The 22,919-nt window shown below is 39.1% G+C and overlaps 1 protein-coding gene across 2 annotated transcripts in view; it reads right to left on the minus strand.

Annotated features, from left to right (window-relative positions):
• The window catches only part of ST8SIA1 (ST8 alpha-N-acetyl-neuraminide alpha-2,8-sialyltransferase 1), a 139,291-nt gene that overhangs the window by 51,150 nt on the left and 65,222 nt on the right, over window positions 1-22,919 (minus strand). The window contains exons 3-4 of one of the 2 annotated variants that reach the window (XM_054445464.2): window positions 8,261-8,370; window positions 1,956-2,048 (exon numbers count right to left, since the gene is read on the minus strand). In XM_054445464.2, the coding sequence (XP_054301439.1) occupies window positions 1,956-2,048; window positions 8,261-8,370 (203 nt within the window). The remainder of the gene's footprint in view (window positions 1-1,955; window positions 2,049-8,260; window positions 8,371-22,919) is intronic. The other variant, XM_063672505.1, reaches the window with a different exon arrangement.

The raw sequence follows: 22,919 nt of genomic DNA on the forward strand, positions 1-22,919 counted from the left end.
CCTCCCTCGTCTCCTTCCCTCCCTCCCTCGTCTCCTTCCCTCCCTCCCTCGTCTCTTTCCCTCCCTCCCTCATTTCCTTCCCTCCCTCTCTCCCTCAGCTTGTTCTAAATCTTGCTCTGAACATTCTTTTTCACATTCCTTTTTAAATCTTACACCAACTCCACATATTCAGGTAGAACAACAGAATCTTCTGGTCCTCGATACAATATATTGAATGTTTCATTTCCCTCCAGAGGAACATGTGTTCCTTCTTAAAAGTTATTTTATTCCTAAATCAAAATAATAGTCAAAGATGTCACCTTTGGGGGGAACTGGGGGAACAATTTACCTTCTTGTAAATTGTTTTTTGCAATTTTCTGTGAATCTATAGGTATTTAAAAATAAATTGTTTTAATGAAAAAGTTTCTTGTGTTCTCTTATTTCTTCTTTGTACTTTTCTGTTTGATTTCTTACAATGAACATATATTTGTGTTGAAAAACAATAAAATTACTCTTATAAGATTAAAAATAAATACATTTACATGGATTACATTTCTAAATATAAACTATAAATGCATTAGAAACATTCAGGATATTTTTTTCATGGAAGGGAGGAGCATCAGAGTAAGAAAGATCATCCAAAGAAAGATTGTTTTTATAAAAGAAGCCATAAAGGAAAATACTAACTAGTATCATCGCATAAAAAATTTTAAATTGCAATAGAATATAAATTAAAATATATGTGACAGGCCAGAATAAAATATTTGATACAAAGACTTAATATCCATAATATAGAGTTCCTATAAATCTATTGATTTTTCTATTGAAAAATATTTTTTAAAGCAGTCGAAAGTAGAAAAAAATACAAAGGAGCAGAAGAAAAAATACAAATAGTCAATACCCACTCAGCTCTTCTTATATTCAGAAAAATGCAAATTAAGTAAAATATAATGTGTCCTTTTTTTCCACAAATAGTATTGTTTTCCATATGGGTAACAAGCAGTCTTATCCATTATTGAAGATAAATGGTATATTTGGGGAGGGTAATTTAACAATATCTCCCAAAATTAAAAGCTGATTGCATTTCTAGATATCTATTTTATGGGAATACTTATGAACCAAAGCAAGTAGTGACACATTGTGAATAAGTGAGCACACATGCTGTTCACTTGGACGGGACTTAGATGACAAGCGCGTGGGCCCAGAACATCTGGATATTTCACTCCTAATTGCTAGGGACACAGGAGGACCTAAAGCAATGCTTGATTCCTCTTTCCTTGGAGATGGACTCCTTCTCTACAATGAACAGTCCTTGGAGAAACAGCTGATAGCTCGCTGATGCACTTCATCAATTAGAGACTGACCCCCTCCCCTGCCCCCGAAGCTCCCACAGCAGCTTCCAAGATTCCAGGCAATTTCAAGATTTCTGGAATTGATACTAGAACAAGAATTTTACATCTGCTCTCCCAAATATGATTGAATATAATATAATGTAATGTAATACAGTATACTATAACCATATATTCTTGTACATTCTGACAATATTGCTATTTTAATGCATGCATGGATTGGCCAAAGCAATGTAATGGATTGGCCATTGCTTTGTTTTTATTCTTGATATTAATTCAGTTTACAGTTGCCAATCAATAAATTGGGACTGAAGCCAACAAATTGAAAAGGAGCAGTAATGAATAAACAGAATATTGTGCTGTTCTTTGAGCAAAACAATTGATCTTCTTGTTATTTCTATCATCTCTAAAGGCAAGAAACAGAATCCCAGAGGAGGCATAAAATATTGTTTGGATTCCCATAATCCTGCTTTCTTTATTCACAATTCCCTTCTTCATCCTTCCTGCCTGTCTAGATGGTTTTCCTCTTGATTTCCCAAACTGAATTATGCTCGCTGCCTTTGAGATGCTAAGTACTTGAGAAGACTTCATCTTCGTTCGTCACAAACAAAAGTCATAAACTCTTACCTTTGCCGAATTATGCTGGGATTAGCTGTCACTAACTGACTTTTGGATCCAACATCCTTAGTGTACTCACTTGACAAAGGAGGGAGATTGCATCTAGAGAAACAAGAACAAACATTTTGGAACAATTTGCATAGTTTTAAATAATCAGTTAGAATAATACAAATAGAAATTTTATTAATTCTAGCTCAATTCACAAGTAACTGTTTTTTTTTTTTTTTTTTTTTTTTTTTTTGAGACGGAGTCTCGCTCTGTCGCCCAGGCTGGAGTACAGTGGTGCGATCTCCACTCACTGCAAGCTCCACCTGCCAGGTTCACGCCATTCTCTTGCCTCAGCCTCCCGAGTAGCTGGGACTACAGGCACCTGTCACCACGCCTGGCTAATTTTTTTTGTATTTTTAGTAGAGACAGAGTTTCACCATGTTATCCAGGATGGTCTCGATCTCCTGACCTCGTGATCCGCCCGCCTTGGCCTCCCAAAGTACTGGGATTACAGGCGTGAGCCACCACGCCCGGCCAGTAACTGTTTTTTTTTTTTTTTTTTTTTTTAACCACCTCTCCCTTTTAATAGACATTAGATGAATAATTAACTATCAGCATCTTCCAAATGCTGTCATAAAAACTACTCCTGTTTAGGAAGAAAGATAATGTCAGCCAAAGGGGCAAATTATCTACAAAAAGAAAGAGACAGTAACTAGGAGGTATTTATTCCATTCAAAATATTTTTGAGAGGGTAGGACAGACATTCGTAGATGAATTAAAGCTCAGGACAGTGTGGTACACTAGAGGACATGGGACCTACAGTACCTCTGCACACCCATAAACCTCAAAAGACAAGGAGGACTTAATATATTTTCTTGTGTTTTTCTTTCTTTTTCCAAAATCAAAATTATAAGAGTGCATTCAGGGCCATGTACTATTCACTTAAATCACAGCATGTACTATTCACTTAAATCACAGCATGTCTGACTTCTGTGTGTGTGGCCAATGCATAGGCTGATTACTGGTGAAAGCATAATGGTTCATTATCCAAAGAAATGCAGTGACCCACCATCCCAGTTCAGCCCAAGGAAAGACTACAGGTGATGATGTTTCCCTGGTGATGGGAACAGCCACCCCACTCCCACTCCCACTCCCAAAACCCCACCCTGCCCCAGTTGCTCTCGTTGGCCACCATATCTTACAAATGCTTACAATGGGAAATATGACCACTGCAAATTCAAATCCCATGGCTTTCTGTCGGTGGAACATTAGGCAAGTTAATTCATTTGCCTGACTTCAGTTTCTCCGTTACACAAAATGAGGATAATGATTTTTCCTCTTTTATTGAATTGTTGTAAGGACTAAAAAAGGTATGTAATATAAAAATTCCCTAATCTTGATGTGTACACTTAGTAAATATTCAAATATATCACAAATCAGAAATAGCATACAAAAATAAATATATATTTATTATCTATGAAAACGCCAAATGGGCCTATAGTTTCCATTATGCTTTCTTTTATTACGGAGTCCTCATTTCTCCTCTTCAACCATATGTCTAACTTGATTCCTACCACATTAGGGCATCTGTAACTTTTTATTACTTCAGTAAACCAAAGCATCATTTACTTGTAGGTAAAGATATGTTACAAATATTGCAGTCTCTGCTAGTTCCCCAACTACTAAATTTTCCCTACAAATTACCCTCGGTATCCAGGCACCCACTCAGCTGATCAGCTCAAGTTCTCTGATTTTGTCTCTTATTTACCCTGTGAGTGTCACCACATCAAGGCATCCTAGGCAGAAACTTGTCTCAGTTGATTTAGAATCTTCTTTTTATCTGTTCTTTGGTGATAAGATACTGGTTTTTCTGGTAGCTACCAACAGGTCAGTTAACCAGTCAGTGGCTTTTGCTGAATGCCCACTGAAAGCAAACACAGTGGGCCTTATGGGGGCCTTGGGGGTGGAGCCCAAGTCAGAGAACCTACTCTTGAAGTACCTACAGTCAAGTGGTTGCCCCATATCCCATGTGGTTTCCTGAGGATTCTCATGAGGGAGTGAGTTTATGCATTAACAGCCGGGCTCATCCGGCTGTGGTAACTGATTGTGGTCTTGTGATTTAATTGATCTTTGCAAAGAGGAAGATGACTTCCAGGATAAAACACAGACTAAAATTTGGATACTTGTCTCTTAAAGAAGCTTTGATCTTAATTGCCCTTGGAAGCATGTGAGAATCAGCTATGTTATGCTAAAACTGTAAATTCTGAGTATTGCTGGAGAGTACTGTCAACATGTGTTGTCATTATTAAACAAACTGGTTTTCATGAGTAAATACTTTGTTTTCCTGTGTGTTCCATGGCTCATGTGTCTGGGTCTTTTCATATCTACTGCCACAGAGTAATAGCTCAATAAAAACTTGCAGGTATTTATTATCTTCTAGAACAGAGGGTAATGCTTAAAACCATAAAGGTTACATTTTATATGAATTTTGATGTATGTCCAGAAAATAATGACAATACATTTTGGTGTAAGTTCTTCTGGGTAAACTTTTTCTTTAAGTGCAAATATCTGTGACACTTTCCTGTATCTCTTCTCTCAGGAAAAGCACACCATAATTTTAGTTCCTCAACTCATAAATTGATAATTACAAAGATGTACACAAAAGGCACATTTCATACAGTCAAATTGTTTTAATAAGGCATAATTGTGGTGTAAAATGTTTCAAAGTTTGCATTATCACTGTTGGCACAATTAACAAATATTAATGACTAAAGTGTCTTAGCAACTGTGCTCATGATCCTAAAAGAGATCTGATCAGAGAATTAATGAGAAATGAATATTCTTTGAATTGGGATGTGGAAGTAAGTGGGAAATGGGCTTGATAGGAAGAAATCTTAAAGTAGAAAAATCATGAAATTACTTTATTTTTTTTTGTATATGTGAGTATGCAAAACATACATTTCAGCATAATTCAAAAGGCACCAAAATTATGTTCCCTCATTCATGTCCCCAAGCCAACCAGTTCCTTTTGAGGATGCAATCCCTGTTAACTTTTGTCTGGCAAATCTTCCCAATAAATTGAATTCAACGATATTATTTTTTAAAGTACTGCTTTTGGCTACAGAGCAAATGTTTACTTTGAGAAATGGGAAATTGATTTTCAGCACTAGAAGATGTGTTTGAAAACATTTAAGCAAAGAAAATTATGAAATTGTTACATCCTAGTCCTAGAAGACACTTTGAACTGTAATCTGGTATATCACTGTGTACAGGCAGCGCTATTTTTGGATGCTCTCTCTCACTGTATCTGTCCATTACACACCCTGCAGTCTAGGACCAGACATACGACATGCTTTCTAATCTACGTTTATTCATTAAATGTTTAATTTTGAATATATAATATCTCAATATATTAAGCATGCCCCAAAATGCATATTAAGCAATGATTTATTAATAGATCTGCAAATGGTCAAATAATTTTAAAATAGTTTATCAACTTTTATTACTCCTATAATTTAACCCATACATAAGGCTTTTAAAAATTAAAATGTGTCATAAAACAGCACTATTCTTGAAATTAAATCAAAGGCATATGCATACATAGTTCTAGTTATGGTGCTACCTTCTTTGAATTCTTTCAACCCTCATCTCCCCATATTTTAGAAACATTATGCTTAATATTGTGCCAGGCACTCTAATCAGAAGCACTCATTAATTCTGAACTTGAATATATCAACACCAGATTGCATATAAGGCCAAAAAATTCTTGTTTACTTGTGATAAATATGGCCTACTGGAAACAATAGATAACGTTCTATGGTGCCTAAGCCTAGTCTTCTACACATTAGTAAACGTCCATCTTCACAAATGGATGACACACACACATACACACTCATGAATAATACAAAAATACACTTATTGTACTGCACGAAGTGTATTTACATTTCTACGTGTATCAAGGCCACTTGAAAATCACTTAACTTCTTTGAATCTGTAAGTTGAATACTATGTATTCCTTCTTCCTTACATAATTTTTGGAAAGAGCACAAAAACTAATAATACTCAAGAGCAATTTGAAAATTTAAACTAAACTACATAAATGGTGTTACAGTGATACGGTATTCATACAGTCATAGATAGAGTAAGAGTTGCCACAATGGGAAGGGCCTGAGGAATTGCCTACTCCCGCTTCCTCCTACAAATTAGAAAGCTGGGCCCCAGCAAGGGTAAAATAATGCACTGTAGGTCACAGACCTAGTCAACAACAGCAAGGACTTGTCTCCTATCTCGCTGTGTTCTTTGCTGGCTCCTCAGCCTCACCTAATGCCAAAATACTGGAGAGGGTGCCTGAATGTGGCTCAGGGCTCCCTGCTCTTCTCACCTATTCATGCTCTCTAGGTGATTTTCTCCACTCCAATGCCTTAAATACCTCTCTAGCTCCATCTCAAGTCATTTTCCCCACTGTTCATGACACTGCAACAGCACTTGCTGTCTTTCCCACCTTGGACTCTTGGGAAAGGTTGTTTCTCTGCTTAGGGTGAAACGAAGAGAAGACTCAGCTCACACACCACTTCTCTTGAGAAGCTCCCGTGTGTCTGAATTCCCCCACGGTAGCAAACACATCTCTAGGATATAAATCCACTATAGAATTGTTCAACGCACCATTCCTAGAGCCAGCTCAAGGCCTATATGTCATGGGTGCTCAATGAGCAGGTGTTGCATTGACTGGAACTAAAAGAACTACATTTGTACTTTTTCCATTTTTCTATTGTTTGTTTATGTTGAAAAGAAAAACTGCAATACAGAGGAAAAACTATGCTGAGGGTACCTGCATGAAGGAAAGGTGGGTATACAAGGATCTAGACTCTCCTGCAGGCTTCGCCAAGTGAGAAAAAAAAATGTCTTTCAAGGAGACCAACTCTGAGAGGGAACTTAGCCCCCACAAGTACATGGCTTCTCTTGAAACTCTCTCAAATAAAGTTTTTACTCTTCCCTCTCCCACTTAGCTCAGGGCTCAGAGGTGGCTTAGCATCCTCTTGGCTACCTTTTTTCCACTCCTAGACTATTACTCGTTTATACTTAAAAATAAACAGGAATACAAAATCTCGCTCAGCTTTCTGTCCTTGATGTTGCTGTGGTCTTCACCTTCATGGCCACAGAGTCTTCTGGCACTTGGTTCATAGTCATTTCCATCTCAGTGAGGCTTGAGGGTCCACCTGAAAGGTCCCTCAGAGTCTATCCTCAAGGTTCCTTTATTTGCTCCATAACAAATGTTTTCTTTTTCTACAGCATGTCCACTCATCCCCGAGATACCCTGAGCTCTGAAGTCTTGCCCTCCAGAAAGCCATTCTTTGACTTTAGCTTCTTATTATTCCATGTCTCCTTCATTCATAGCCAGGAGCAACAACTTACCTCACCCCTGCTCTGAATGACCCCATCACCTGACCCCATCCTTTCTCCTTCACTCATGTCAGAGCTCTCTTCCTGCCCAGCCCAGATTTCAAGGTGTGTTACTTTACACCCTCTGTAGCCAGAGCCCTCCAAGTTGTCACTCTCTGTCCTTCTTCCCTCTCACCCAGATAATCCGAAACCTGTCCTTATCCAATCACTTGCTGTCTCTCCTTCTATACCTGGCTGGTAAGCATGTCTGGGCAGAATCACCCAGCAGTGCAGGCTGCTGCCCCTACAATTTGGCAGTCTCTGCCCCTGGCTGAATATGTCTCAGCAATTCCTTTTCATGCTCCCACAGGGGCCTCCTGTTTTTCCTGGAACTGATGTGCACATCACCACTCTGCTCAGTCCCTTTACCAAGCATCCTCCTTGTTTGAAATTTACCCCTGCTCCTTTGTTCCAGTTTTCCCACTCACTCAAAGATTTAATCCGTCTTCAGATCCCACTTGCCACTTACACATGCTTTGGTCAAAAACTAAGAAGAATAAGGTACAGAATAAAATGAATCCATTAAAGCATTTATTCATAGAGAGTTGCCCTTAAGGAGAAGAACAATTTTAAAAGCCGGAATCACCTGACTGTACAACCTAAAATGAGATGTGAGATTTCCCACTTTCCCCTGCTCCCTTATTCACAGCAGAGTGGGTATCTCTGTTCCGCCTGAGCCTTCTCGGCTTTGTACTTTCTCAGGGCATGTTCCCTCGCTCCCCTTACCAATCTCCTAAACTCACTTGTCTATGAGCTGGAAGTGAAGCTAAGGAGCATGCTACAACTGATTAATCACAAGTGACTAGTTTTGAAAAGCCCCAGGGCTCATGGGAGGGGTGGGGAAAAGGAGAGAAGGCAGAGGCCGCGCTGTGGGTGCTCTCTCTTACCGCATGACAAAATTTGCTTCATCTATTTGACGGCCACAGCCACTCTTCTTCAGAATCCCACCATTTCCCACCACCGCACATTTCTTCAATGGCAGCTGGAATGGGGTTGCCTAGCAACAGAAAACAAGGCGGGTTTTCACTGCAAAGAACACACAACCGCTCACAAAATCATTGTTTACAGCAGACCCTTTGGAGGAATTTGACTGAAGACTGGGTCCAGCAAAAAAGAGCATGTGAAAAGAAAGATGCCAAGAAGTTTGTAAGGAACAAACTAGTCTGTTGCCTTGAAATTTAAAAGGCAAAATTTTAAAAAAGCCTCCCTGAAGTGTATTTAAATATAACAACATTTATTTTTTTCCTCTCCAATTGGCCATGCACATAGTAGAAGGTGTTTGCTAGGGAAAATTAAAAAAAAAAAATACAAAGTAAACACAGGATTATTTTTAAAGCCATTAAGCTGGAAACAAATGAGCTCCATTCTCCTATGTGATTGCAATCTCATTCATTCATACAATCAGCCACTCACTTGACAAATGTTTCTGAACATTTCCTTTGCTAACTGTTGGGGAGAGATACATGTGGACAGAAGTCACAGGCCTGAGGGTTCACAATTTGGGATGTGAGGAGAGAAAGGGATGATGAGAGTGTGAAAATATATACCTAGGTAACAAACTCTATTATAATGCTGAAGTTGCTGCCAAAGAGATGCACACCGAATGCTATGGGGCAATCCACAAGGAGGAAGAAGGCATTTCTGCTGAGCCAATTCAGGGAAAGCTTTCTCACTTGGGATGAACTTTAAAGAATACGTAGGATTCCTCCAGGCACAGAAAGCAGCGTAAACAACGACACAGAAGTATTTGCTGAGAGTAATGCTGTGTTTATGAGCAAATGAACACTCTGGGTGGGTCTGTCTAGAGCTTAAGACCCACTAAGGGGCAAGTGACTTGTGTAGGACCACATAGCATGTGACTTTCTTTCTGCCAACACTGAACTGGACTGCAAAGAAAATGTTCAGTGTATCTGAGTGTTCCCTGAAGTGCTATTTATAGTATGAATATGAAAACCCAGCAATAGCCCCTGAAAGTGAAATGCGTCATTCGGCCACTTCTAGCTGGGTCAGCAAGAACTGCCAGGTACAGAATTTCCTGCTTGCTGAAACGACGCAGAGCAGCTGGAGTTCTTTAGGGAAAGACCTTACATACACACAACTGGCATCAAAAATAACCACCCTACATGAATCTCAAGCAAATGATATGGGTTATTCCAAAAGAACAAATCCAATAAGTATATGAATATATACTGTAAGGGCCTCATATAGGCAGGAAGTAGTTAAACCAAAAATAAAATTCCAGGAGTTTCTGTATTCATTGGTAACTGAGGTGGCCACTTAATGCAGCGTAAGAAGAGGATTTTATTCCCTCGATTTCTAGTTGTCAAAGGAACAGCCAGAGCTATGGAAATATTGTTGATAAAAATACAGTATTTAAAGTGTAATGTCTAAACATTTGCCGGTAGAGAGTTAAGAATTTCCCGCATTACTACACCAGAGACCAGCCCAACAAACATCAGAGCAGATCCAGAGAGAAGAGACGGGCAAGAAACAGAGGGCTTGGAATCAACAGTAGAAAAACATCAGTTAGAGCTATAACTTGTTAGATGAAGATTTAAATACTTACATTCAAAGTAGCTGTTTGTTTATTTCACAAGTATTTACAAAGTGCCTACTATGCGTCAGGCACTGCCCTTGGTGACAGGGCATAAGTAAAAATTCCTGTTCCCGCAGAGGTTATATTCTAGTGTGGAAAACAGATGATAAGTAAAGACAAATGAGTAAAATGAGCAGTGGGTCAGATGGTGACATGAGCTTTGGAAAGAAAGAAAGCATTGCCATGAAAGGATTAGGAGATGCTTTCAGAGAGGAATTGCAATTACTATTATTATTATTATTTTCTTTTGAGACAGAGTCTTGCTCAGTCACCCAGGCTGGAGTACAGTGGCATGATCTCGGCTCACTGCAACCCCCACCTCCAGGATTCAAGCGATTCTCCTGCCTCAGCCTCTTGAGTAGCTAGGATTACAGGTACACGTTAACATGCCCAGCTAATTTTTGTGTGGGTTTTTTTGTATTTTTTTTCTTTTTTTTTTTTTTAGTAGAGATGGGGTTTCACCATGTTGGCTAGGCTAATCTCAAACTCCTGACCTCAGGTGATCAGCTTACCTCTTCCTCCCAAAGTGCTGGGATTACAGGAGTGAGCCACCGCACCTGGCCCCAGAAACTGCAATTTTAATAGGGTGATCAGGGAGGAACTCTATTTGTGAGCAAATTCCTGCAGGAGATGAGGTAGTGAGCCTCACAGATCTCTGTGGGAACCCTTGGTGCAGAGACCCCAAGGAGAAAATATTCCTGGGATGGGAAAGGGGGAGCAAAGAGCCTGTTGTGTCTGGAGATGAAGAAGCGAGGAAGGGAGAAGTAGGAAGGATATCAGAGAGTAGACTATTAGGGAGGTTGGGAAATACATTCTGAAGCGCCTTGTAGGGTATTGTAAAGACAGGTTTTTATTCTAAGATGAGAATCAAGTCAATGTTGGGTGTGCAAAGGAGTGACATTATGACATATTTTGGAGCAATCACTATACTGCTATGAGAACAGGCTGTAGAATGTCATGGGCAGAAAGAGAGAGAACAGATAGGAGTCATTTGTAAGAGATTTTGGTGACTCTTGGACCAGAATATGCCCAGAATCTGGCTGCTTCTCACTACCCCATCACCGTCACTAGGGGTAGTGAGAAGTAGCCAGCTGCTGGACATATTCTGGAGAAAGAGCTGCCTGGATTTGCTGATAAAATGAAAACAAGGCAAGAGAAAAAGAGAGAAATCAGCGATGATGCCAAGAGTTCTGGCTTGAACAACTGTAAAGATAGACTTGCCATTTACCGACATATGGAAGATTACAGGAGGAGCAGGTTTCTGGGGAATGGTTTGGAGTTCAATCTTAAATATGTCAAGTGCATAATGTCCTTTAGATACCCAGGTGGCAATATCAAGTAGGCAAGTGAATATATGACTATGAGGTCAGGGAGTTGGTCTTCCCTGGAGATAGAAAATAGAGAGTGATCAGCATGGGTATTTAAAGTCAGGAGACTGGATGGTGAATGAGTGCAGATGGAAAAGAGAAGAGGTCTAAGAATTGTCCAAGTTAAAAAAAAAAAATAGTGTCTCAAGAAGAAAAGAAAAAAATTACATGAAATGCTACTGATAGATTAAGTAAGACAACAGCTGAAAATTGCCACTGAACTTAGCAACAGGAAGGTCACTGGTGACCTTGAAAAAGGTAGATTTAGTTCAGCGATAAGAACAAAAACCTGATCTGAGTAAGCTATACATGCACATTTGCATATTTCTTTTCATATAGCTTATATGAAAAATCTGGCTTCACTCATCTTCAACTAATATTTAGTTTGCTCTATAAAAGCCAACTAAAAATCCCTTTAATTGTTGTCAAAGAGTGGTTCTTGCTTGAACCTATTAGACTGGCAATTCCGGTTTTCTGTCAGGAATCCGGCCCCAAAACAAGCAGATCTTGGAAGCAGCAACATAGTCCTAGATATAAACATTACATCCTAACTTCCAAACTGTGGAACTATGGAATTGGAAGGTGGGCTGTCAAACCCCTCTGTATTCTGCTTCCTGTCCTGGAAGGGGTCTAACCTCACACAGGCGTTCATGAAATTATGAGTTTGCGGATGTCAAGCATCTAACCAAGCCACTGGCATGGAAGTCCACTCATCTTCCTTCCCTTTTTCATTTCTTTCCTCCGTCTAGCAGAGTCTCCCTGGCTTGTTCAAGCCATGAAATGCCTAGATTTCATGGTTTCTGTAGAACATGGCAACATAGTAATTTATCACACTACCTTAACAATTAGTAATAATTTTATTAACAGAAAACTTAGCTATTATATCCATGCACTAGTAAATACCACCCCCCAAAGCCCTCAAACAAAAGTCCAGGGGTTTTTTAAAAAAGCCATTTTGACTTTTTATTGACAGGCAATTTCATTTCATTTCAATAAATATTTCTTGAGTGCCTGAGTGCACTCTCTGGGCACTTATAACACGTCAATGAACAATAACAGCACACCAAAGCTTTACAGACAAAAAACTTAATTGAGAAAATACTATGGATTTTTTTTTCTTTTTTTTTGAGACGGAGTCTCCCTCTCGCCCAGGCTGGAGTGCAGTGGTGTGATCTGGGATCACTGCAAGCTCCGCCTCCCAGGTTCATGACATTCTCCCGCCTCGGCCTCCCGAGTAGCTGGGACTACAGACACCCGCCACCATGCCCGGCTAATTTTTTTGTATTTTTAGTAGAGACGGGGTTTCACCATGTTAGCCAGGATTGTCTCGATCTCCTGACCTCGTGATCCCCTCGCCTTGGCCTCCCAAAGTGCTGGGATTACAGGCGTGAGCCCCCGCGCCCGGCCGAAAATACTATGGATTTTTTAAAGTAATTGAGATAATACTCTCATTAATACTCACAGAATACCTCCTCAATTTCTCAGTTTGGCAATGGTCCATGTTTTCCAGAATGATGTATGAACAAGATGTTTTCCTTTATGAGTATACGTATACAGAAAGAAGTTTGGTCATCCATTGCCACATGAATATTATTATTTTAACAGAGAATATTTTTATTAAGGCATTGCATGCTGTCTTTTCAAATGTGTCTCCTTATACCTACGCAAGAAAATAATCTACTGGATTTGAGAATATAATATACTATAACACTCTTGCTAACCTTAAAAAAATCTACTCTAAATGCAAGGATTTATAGACAGATTAACTATAGTAATGAGCTCAAGGGTTTTTTTCTTTTTTCTTTTCTTTCTTTTTTCTTCCTTTTTTTTTCTTTTTTTAGACAGGGTCTAGTTCTGTGTCACCCATGCTGAAGTACAATGGTGCCATCACAGCTCACTGCAGCCTTGATCTCCCAGGCCCAAGCAATCCTCCTGCCTCAGCTTCCCAAGTAGCTGGAACTATAGGTGCATGCCACCACACACAGCTATTTTTTGTATTTTTTGTAGAGACGAGATTTCACCATGCTGCCCAGGCTGGTCTCGAACTCAGGTTCAAGCAGTCTGCACGCCTCAGCCTTCTTAAAGTGTTGAGATAAGGCATGAGCCACTGCGCCCAGCCTCACAGATTTTCTATTCTTGCTCAGCCACTAACCATCCTATGGATATTTGTCCAGAGTTTTTTATCTGTAACTGTTCCATCTGTTAATGGCCATCTTATTAGTGACTATATTATATTAATCATCTGGATTGAGATTTGTCAGGCCCTTCAACCCCTCAGTGCCTCACTGGAAACAAGGCATAATAAAAAACCATCTGTTCCATCTTCCAGGACTATTATGAGGGTTAAAATAAGGTGAGGCATTTACCATTATCAGTAACCTCTGAAGTCCCATATAAATATATTATATTAATTCATTATTATGTACTAACAAAATTGCATTCCTTAGGGGAAAGTTAGTCTTTTGCTAGACCACTGTAATATTTAGTCTATATTTGTGTGAGATATTTTCAATTTCAAAGATTTATATAGTTGTTGTTTTTTTTGTTTTTTTTTTTTTGGAGACAAAGTTTCACTCTGTCCCCCAGGCTGGAGTTCAGTGGTCCAATCACGGCTCACAGCAGCTTCAACCTCCTGGGCTCAAGCAATCCTCCTGCCTCAGCCACCAGAATAGCTGGGGCTACAGGCATGTACCACCATGCCTGGCTAATTTTTGTTTTCTGTTTTTTGGTTTTTTTTTTGTAGACACGAGGTTTCACCATGTTACCCAAGCTAATTTATATAGATTTTGAACAAATCAATATTTTTTGTCACTGGTCCTTTGAGGGTGTATTTGTTTGTTTTGAGACAGAGTCTCGTTCTGTCACCCAGGCTGGAGTGCAGTGGTGCAATCTTGGCTCACTGCAACCTCAGCCTCCTGGGTTCAAGCAATTCTCCTGCTTCAGCCTCCCGAGTAGCTGGGATTACAGGTGCCCGCCACCATGCTTGGGTCTTTTTTTTTGTATTTTTAGTAGAGACGGGGTTTCACCATGTTGGCCAGACCTCGGGTGATCTGCCTGCCTCGGCCTCCCAAAGTGCTGGGATTACAGGTGTGAGCCACCGTGCCCAGCCAAGGGTATATTTATTAATACAACTTCTATCAAGCCATGAGTTTTAATAACATATTTTTGTAGAAATCATTGCAAGTATCCTATCTTTTTTTTCAACACCTCATATCTGGACTAAGTACAGATGAGATGATCAACAAATTGTTCCATAATTAGTTATTTAATCACAAAATTGTCCTGGAGCATCTAATCCATTCTCAGCAGTTTCTGGACCTAAAATGGCATTTCCTTATATTGTAATGAATATATAAATTAATCTCCAAATTTGAAGAACAAGTGTGAGCCCCATCACTCTAAATATGAACCGATCAGTAAGGTCATCCAGTGTGTTGCTTCTGAGATACCCCTTATCCTCATTTTCCACAGTCTGCCTCACTCGTGCCTCTTCTCAAATAGCCCTAATACCTAACTTCCCTGTTCATTCATCAACTTTTCATTGAGCACCTAGTATGGGCCAGGAGCTGTTATGGATGCTGAAAATGTGATGGTGGACAAAATAGACATGTACCCTGCTCATGCAGCTTACATGCTAAATAGAAAAACAGAATTTAACAAACATGACAGCAAAATGCAGAGTGCTATAAGCTTAGGAAAAATTTCTCTGAGGAATTAACATTTAAGCTGAGATCCATAGCTTTAAGTATAAGAAAGTAGTTGAGATTTCTGGTCTATTAGATAATATTAGGAAGGTGAAAAAAAGACAAACAAAAATTAGGATCTTTGATGTTTTATAGCATGCATGAGAGTGAAAAGACTTGTTAAGTGCCAGCTGCAAACATATTCCTAGGTGACAATATGACTTATGGAAAAATGCTATTCAAATCTGAAGAATTTAAACCCTGTTTGTTGTGCCTTATGTAAATAGTACTGGAGCATCTTAGAATGCTTTTTATAATTAAGTCAACAAAGCGTCATTTACCAGAGTCATTTCCAAAGCCCAAATCCCACCTCTTCCTCCTCTCCTTGTGCAATCCACACAAAGCAACAAAGAGCTGGCGAGCTGGGACTCCACCCCCAACCCCGAACAGCAGAGCCAGCACTGACCTCTACCACTGGCACAAGGAGACTTTACACCTACTCATCTTCCAACCCACAGACATTACTAGATGTCTTGAATGATAATTGTGTGACCTCTAGAAGCACATGAGTTAACCACCATAAATCACTCATTGTTGCAGAGTCTGAGCTGGTCTGGGAGGCAGGGCAAAAAGTAGGAAGTGCATGGAGAAAAAGAAAATGTAAGCCACTTAGTGTAGAAATTGGATGCAACAGTAATTTTCACAGGAATGCACAACATTTTATTAAGAGCACTTCTGATTACAAATTAAGTTACAAGATCCTTTGTGAGAGGCTGCCTTTGAGGCATGTCTACAATTTTAAAAATCAGCATCATGCATTGATGTGAAATCAAAACCTAAGAATTAAAAAGAAGTTCTTTAAAACCACTAAAGGGCAGAACAAGAGATTGCAGGCAGGCTGCAATGTCCTTACATCCACGTTATAAAAAATAACTAACCTTAAATATAGATTTCTTGAATCCTTTTCGGATTCTTTTTGAATCTAAAAACTTCAGAATCCCTGAAGCAACCAGCTCACCAGGAATCTATCAATAGTGGAGTTCTGTCAGAACTGACCTAAGGCCTGAACAGATATGAGGAGGCTCTGAGGCTCTGGGATTTATGAGAATTGAGTGCTAGATTGAATCAATTTAAGCAGACTACTGGCCAGTTAAATATGTTTAATTTCAACAATTATCTAAGCAACGAACAAATATTCGAAATGTTCTCTAGCTTTTGAAGATGACAACAGGAGTCTCCATGTTTTAAGTTTAATATAGGATATATCAGATTATTATGATCACTCTTACCATACTTCACTGCTTCAATGTAAGTTTCTGAGATGCCCTGAGTAATTTTTCACCTACGCTTGTGATCATTCTTCTCCTGGCTCCCTTCTGCCACTCCCTAGTTCCTCTTTTATCTGCAGCCTACATTTGTTGCTTTGTTGCTTTTCTATGTTGGGAGGATGCCAAAATTATTTATGAAAACATATTGTTTTAGAAATTTAAAATAAAGAGGCTACCATAACTAAGTTTTGTTGATTTTGTTACACATGTATGTTTATGTGATACCCTTTCAGCTAAAAGAGTGATGCTTACTTTCACACTTGGCAATATAAAGAAAAATTGGTGTTTTGGTGGTTGGTGGCAAGAAGGTTTTGTTGTTCTTGTTCGTGTGTTTATTTGCCCTAGTAATCCCCGCCAAACTCTTTTCTCTTTGACAGGAAGGGGGAGCAGGTCTTCCTTGTCATGTAATTATGTTTTAAAGCTAGAAAAATTATCCAGCCACTCAGTATTTAGAATTGTGGCACCAAGTGCCACAATCAAGAAGAATCAACAGCAGTGTTAGCTGCAGATCTCAAACCACACATTGGAAAAGCACAGAGTTTGCTTTGCAAGCCTTCAGAGTGGTCTGAAAGGCTGTCACTACATGCCACCTGCTATCAGTCATGATGTCAAAACATATGTTTGCCCTTCTTAATGAAAATCTCAAGTTTTTGACCATAAGAACATCAACTCACACATCTAATTGCACTCCACCCCTTTTCTTTCTATATACCCTCACCCATGTATCCTCCTGGACTCCCACACACAATTATGCTTCACCCACACACACAATTTAATTTCTTGCCCATATGTTAATTATATCCTCAACTTAGGCATCTAAATACACACCCCTGCCTCACATTTAATTATAGCCCCCCTCTTATGAATGTAATTACATCATTCAGCCTCCCACCTAATTATGCCCTCCTTAACATATTTAATTGCACTGCCCTGCTCCAGGACCTAATTACATTCTAACCAGTGCACCAATCAAGCCCCCAACTCTCCAACAATACTGCTCACATGAACATCTCTTTATCCCTGTACCCCAGTCACTTTATTACTTCAACTAAGGACTGGCAACTTCCCACAAGTGAATTCCTAGCGACCACGGTGCCCAGCTAAACAAACACAATAATGACAAGATGCAGCCAAATCAAAAGCAGCTTTGGTTCTTTCCGGTAAGTAAACTAACACGTATTGGCTTTTTCAGTCATTTAACTAGCCCCTTGGAAGTCCAAATTAAAATTTCAGTTGTTTTCTTACTTTGCATACGTAAGCATTTTATGATGAAAATATCTGGTAATTAGTTCACTTATTTCAGAGAAAAAAACCTTCTCATTATAGATACTTAATTATTAAACCCTTTAAAAAACATTACACAAAATTTTCCCTGAAGATATATATTTGTACATGCTAATTATAGAATATTTGTAGTTTCCTGCCATTCAAGGACTTTTAACTGTTCTTCAATTATATGAAAACAAATTTCCAGAAAGCTGCTGCTAAGATTTGTATTCCCCATTCTATTAATAAAATTGTGATTTTAAAAAGGACAACTTCAGTGTTATGCTTTCTACATAGGATGCTTCTTTGGAAATTGAATGATGTGAATATTTATACAGTGGGTGCTATTTGCCTTTTAAAATTTCTTAATCCATTATAAAAAGTAACAGAAAAACATTCCAAAGAGTGTTTTCTATGTTTCACATATGATCTGTTATTCTGGACACAACTCATGTGGCATCAGTTCATGTGCCATGCAGCAGCTTTACTAAACATTTCATAGTCAAGTCCCAATGAATTGAAATTTTTTACTGATGTTGTTTCTGAACCATAAGGTGACAAAGACTGTGTCTATACTTTAGGGCAGAGGTTGACCACATTTTAAAAGTCCTCAAAACTGTTTTCTTTTCATGATGGAAAGGGAAGGAAATATGAAGGGCATGCCCAACATTTCAAAGGTAAGGCCAATCATCTTAGTAGTGGAGCAGAAAACGAAAGAAGCAGCAGCAGGAAGAACTAAGCTTCATGCCATTGCTAGATGTCATATTTGCAGTCCCCTCATTGGAAATACCACTGAGAGACTCATTTTCTCCGAATACAGAAAGCACATCTTCGTGTTGATGAGCATCATCTTGTAGCCCGCCTGCCTGCATCCAGTCCCTGGTTTTAATGTTCCTCTACGACCATTGGCAAGTTATTTAACCTTAGGGCCTTAGTCGTCTCACTTGTAACAATAGTACTGACTTCTTACAGTTGTTGTGAGAATTAAATGACTCATGTCTGGCACAAGGTAAATGATGAATAATTGTTATTTTTATCTTTAAGAGATCAACATTTTCTCAGCAACACAGGCTAGAAATCTCAGAGCCATTTTTGCTCACCTCTCTCTTAATATCTACCTAACACCTCCCTCTGCAGAGGCTCTTCTGTTCTCCTCTTTCCACTCTCGTTGTAACTATTGTTTAAAACGGCTTAATGCTATAAATTGGCCTCTAGTTCTTGCCCATCATCAATCCTTCACTCTCATATCCTAATTCTTCTAAAACAAAAGCTAACGCAAATCACTTTTCTAATTAAAAAAAAAAAAGTTCCATGTTTTCCCTTGCCCACAGACAAAAACATTTGGGATCTTCATTGAAGCACCCACCTAGGACCTCTCAACACCCTAAACTTCCTGTTCATTCTTTTCTACCAGCTGGTTATCTATGCATACACCCAATATTCCCTCCACACCATTTTACGTACCTGTGTTTCCTCAGACACAGCCTGAATTTCTTGTCTCCCTACCTCTGTTAAAGCTGCTTCAATGACTCACCCTCATCCCTTCTCCTTACTTTCTCTACTCTATTACCTGCCTTCCAAATTATTTTTCAACCTTAAGATCTATGAAGGGTCTGCAGGTATAGTGTCCAATAAAATTCCCTACAAGTGCAAGGAATGCTAAAAAAAACTCAAGCAGACAAGAGGCACACTGGAATTCATTTATGCCCCATGAGTCATGAGATTATGTATTAAAGCTGTGCACAGTGGCCAGTAAATACACGTGGAATTGAAACAAATCATTTATTCAATACTTCAGAGACTTCTAAACTTATTAGTGTTGCTACTGTTATTTTCTTTGCTTCAAAATGGAAGCCTTTATTGTTTCTCAGACAAGGCTATACCAGAAAACCCCTATTTAAAAATACATATTATATATAGGCCAGGCATGGTGGCTCATATCTGTAATCCCAGAACTTCAGAAGGCTGAGGTGGGAGGATTGCTTGAGGCCAGGAGTTTGAGACCAGCCTAGTAAAACTCTTTCTCTACTAAAAATATATATTTTTTAATTAGCCTAGCATCATGGCATGGACATGTAGTCCCAGCTACTCGGGAGGCTGAGGTGGGAGGATCTCTTGAACCTAGGAGTTGAAGGCTGCAGTGAGCTATGATTGTGCCGCTGCATTCCAGCCTGGGTGACAGAGTGAGACCCTGTCTCTTGAAAAAATGTGTGTATACGTACTCTCACACACACACATACACAAAAGTATATATATATACACACACACACACACACACACACATATACACAAAAGAGAAGATGAGGTAAAGTGGGCACCCTTCCCCAATTTCTTGGTCTCTCTATTTCTGGAAGTGACAGTTAGACACCCCAAGGAATTTGATGGTGTAGAAAACCATGAATAAAATCCAACTCCATTTTTTCAGAAATGAAGAACTACAAATACCAAGCAAGTTTCAGTTAAGAACATTTGGCAAGTATTTATTGAGTGCCAACTAAGCATATACCAGTCACTGTATGAGATGCTGGGTCAGAAACTGTGAGCTTCAGTTCAGTATTTGCCACACTAAAAGGTGGTATCAATTAGGGCATCCATTTTGTTTTCAACTATAAATAGTGTGCAATTACTTAGTAAGTAATGCAGCAGACTGCTAAACTGTTAATCCAATTTAACTGATTAGGCACCTGAACTATCAGGACCAGGATCAATTGCCTGCTAATTAACTATTATTTGCATTTTTAAAAAAGCATGTCCATGATTGATTGTCTCATATATAACTATTTTATTCCATTAAAAGATAAATAAACCAAGCAGAGAATATTCTTTTTGGGAATAACTGGCTGCTGCTGATGCTTTATTTCCCCAATTTAATAAAATGTATCTGCCATCCTTTCTTACTGATAAAAAGGAAAATAAGTGATTTCCAGAGCATCCCTCTCTTCCCAGTATTCCTCCCTTAATTATCTCCCAGGAACTCCGCATACAAGCATCCAATCAGCTGAGTTTTGCAGCCTTTAAATTACCTTCACACATTCCTACCTTTACTTATTTCTCCTGACCTGCTTGGCTTATCTTCTACCCTTTTTTCATATTAAAGGTGCATATTCTTGGTCCACTTCAGCCCTCTAGAAATAGGATCTCTGTGTAGAGCTTAGGAATCTGAAGTTGCCCTACACGATATAATTCACATGCACAGTGATGTTTGTGACCCACTCTATCTGCCAACTGTCAGATATGACCTGAGGTCTTCCTTCCCTAGAACCTTCCCTGACCTATGTCATCTTCTAGGATTGGCATGTACATCCTGCCCATTCCCACAGAAACACCTACTGCACTTACCATCAGTCTCACTAAGCAGACATTCTAGGCCCTTAGCACTGGGTAACCCTTGACTAGCTACTGTTGTGTACACCCGTCTTCCACAACACAGAATAAGCCCCTCAAGGGTATAAACCACGTCTTTGTAACTCTTAGTGTCTCCAGAGCCTACCACATAGGTACACAGATGTTTTCATTAATTAATTGATTTAATCCATCCCCAGACTTTCTGGAGAAATGCCAAGAATCTATCTAAGCAAATGGAGCAAACCTGTTCCCTTTTTCAGACCACTGACAGAAAGGTTAAGGAAATTGCTAAATGATCCACAGATGAGCTTTTTAGGTTATTTTAAAGTCTAGCACACCAGAGGTGCAAAATGAAATGCCTACACAATTCAAGCAGGTAACATAAACGAGTGGAAGGAAGGCAATAGGAAGTGCTAGAGACTGTGGCAAACAAAGGGCACACGGCCAAATGTATTAGTCTGTTTTCACACTACTAATAAAGACATACCTGAGAGTGGGTAATTTATAAAGAAAGAGGTTTAACTGACTCACAGTTCAGCATGGCGGGGGAGGCCTCAGGAAACAATCACGGCAGAAGGGGAAGCAAACACATCCTTTCTCATGTGGCAGCAGCGAGGAGAAGTGCAGAGCGAAGTCGAGGGGATGGGGGAAGCCCGTTATAAACCTATCAGATCTCGTGAGAACTCACTCACTATCATGAGAACAGCATGAGGGTAACCGCCCCCATGATTAAATTACCTTCCACCTGGTCCCTCCCTTACATGTGGGGATTATGGGAACTACAATTCAAGATGGGAGTTGGGTGGGCACACAGCCAAACCGAAATCGTATCATCAAAGCAACAGGATAAGGAGCTGCTCATGCCCTACTCATGGGCATGGGAGCCAGGACTGCCAGATATTCTGATTTTTTTCCAAGTGATACTAAAAATCCAGGTGTTAATGTAAAAGCTCCTCATTTTTAAAAGTTGGCATATAGTTCAAATGATTTTTTTTTAAAGTAAAGCCAAAATTTGAAGGCCAGATTTGTCTTAACTGGTAGCCAATTTGCATATCCTACTACAGACCCAGGCAAGGCCCTAGCAGACTTAATAAATAAATTTATTCCAAGAGTAGGCAGTTAGAGAAGAGTGCATATCTTAAATTATTCCAAAAGAAACAGTAGGAAAATACATGCTTTGGGGAATTTTAGCCAAAGATTGGGAAAGACTCTTTTCTCCATGCCAGATTTAAATGAAATACAGGGTTTTTTTTTTTTTTTTATAAGGCAGTTAGTGAAAAATTCAGGATTCTAACTGACAAAAAGAAGTCCAAAAGTTTCTAAAAGTCTCCCTTGCTTCTTTTCAAAATAACATTAAGTAATATTTTTATATTACCTGCAGTGATTTCTCAGCCCTCTGTTGGGTGGACTTCCCATCCTAAATGGCTTGTTTTCTAACCAAAATGGGATCAGATGATCCCATATGAATACTATTGTAATGTGTATGTTTATTTAACAAGATATTATGGATACCTTTCCATCATGATTTTAATATCAACATGGTATTTAACTGTAGAGGTGATTCGTAATTTAACCAATCCCTTAATGTTGAATATTTTAGGTTATTCCCATTTTTTCACTATGATAAACAATACTGTTATAAACATCTTTGAATTGTGGCAGAGCTAAGAAGGTAGCGGAGAAAGGGGAGCATCAGCCCCTTGTATTCTCTTCTTTTATATGGACAATAAAGTTTGCTTAATTGTATGTAAAACACCTCACATAAAAGGGGTCTTGAAGAGACAGAACCCTCTTTTAACAAGTTCACCATCACTAACCCATTCCACATAGAGGTCCTCCTGCTGTTACTTATCTGATACATATAGCCTGGAGCAGTTGTACAGTTAATTCTTTAAGATAAATCCTTAAATATGGAATTTGGACCACATTATAGAAATTAGCAACTGAGTAAGTGTCCATCC

The sequence above is a fragment of the Pongo pygmaeus genome, chromosome 10, assembly GCF_028885625.2.
Source record: "Pongo pygmaeus isolate AG05252 chromosome 10, NHGRI_mPonPyg2-v2.0_pri, whole genome shotgun sequence".
NCBI lineage: Eukaryota > Metazoa > Chordata > Mammalia > Primates > Hominidae > Pongo > Pongo pygmaeus.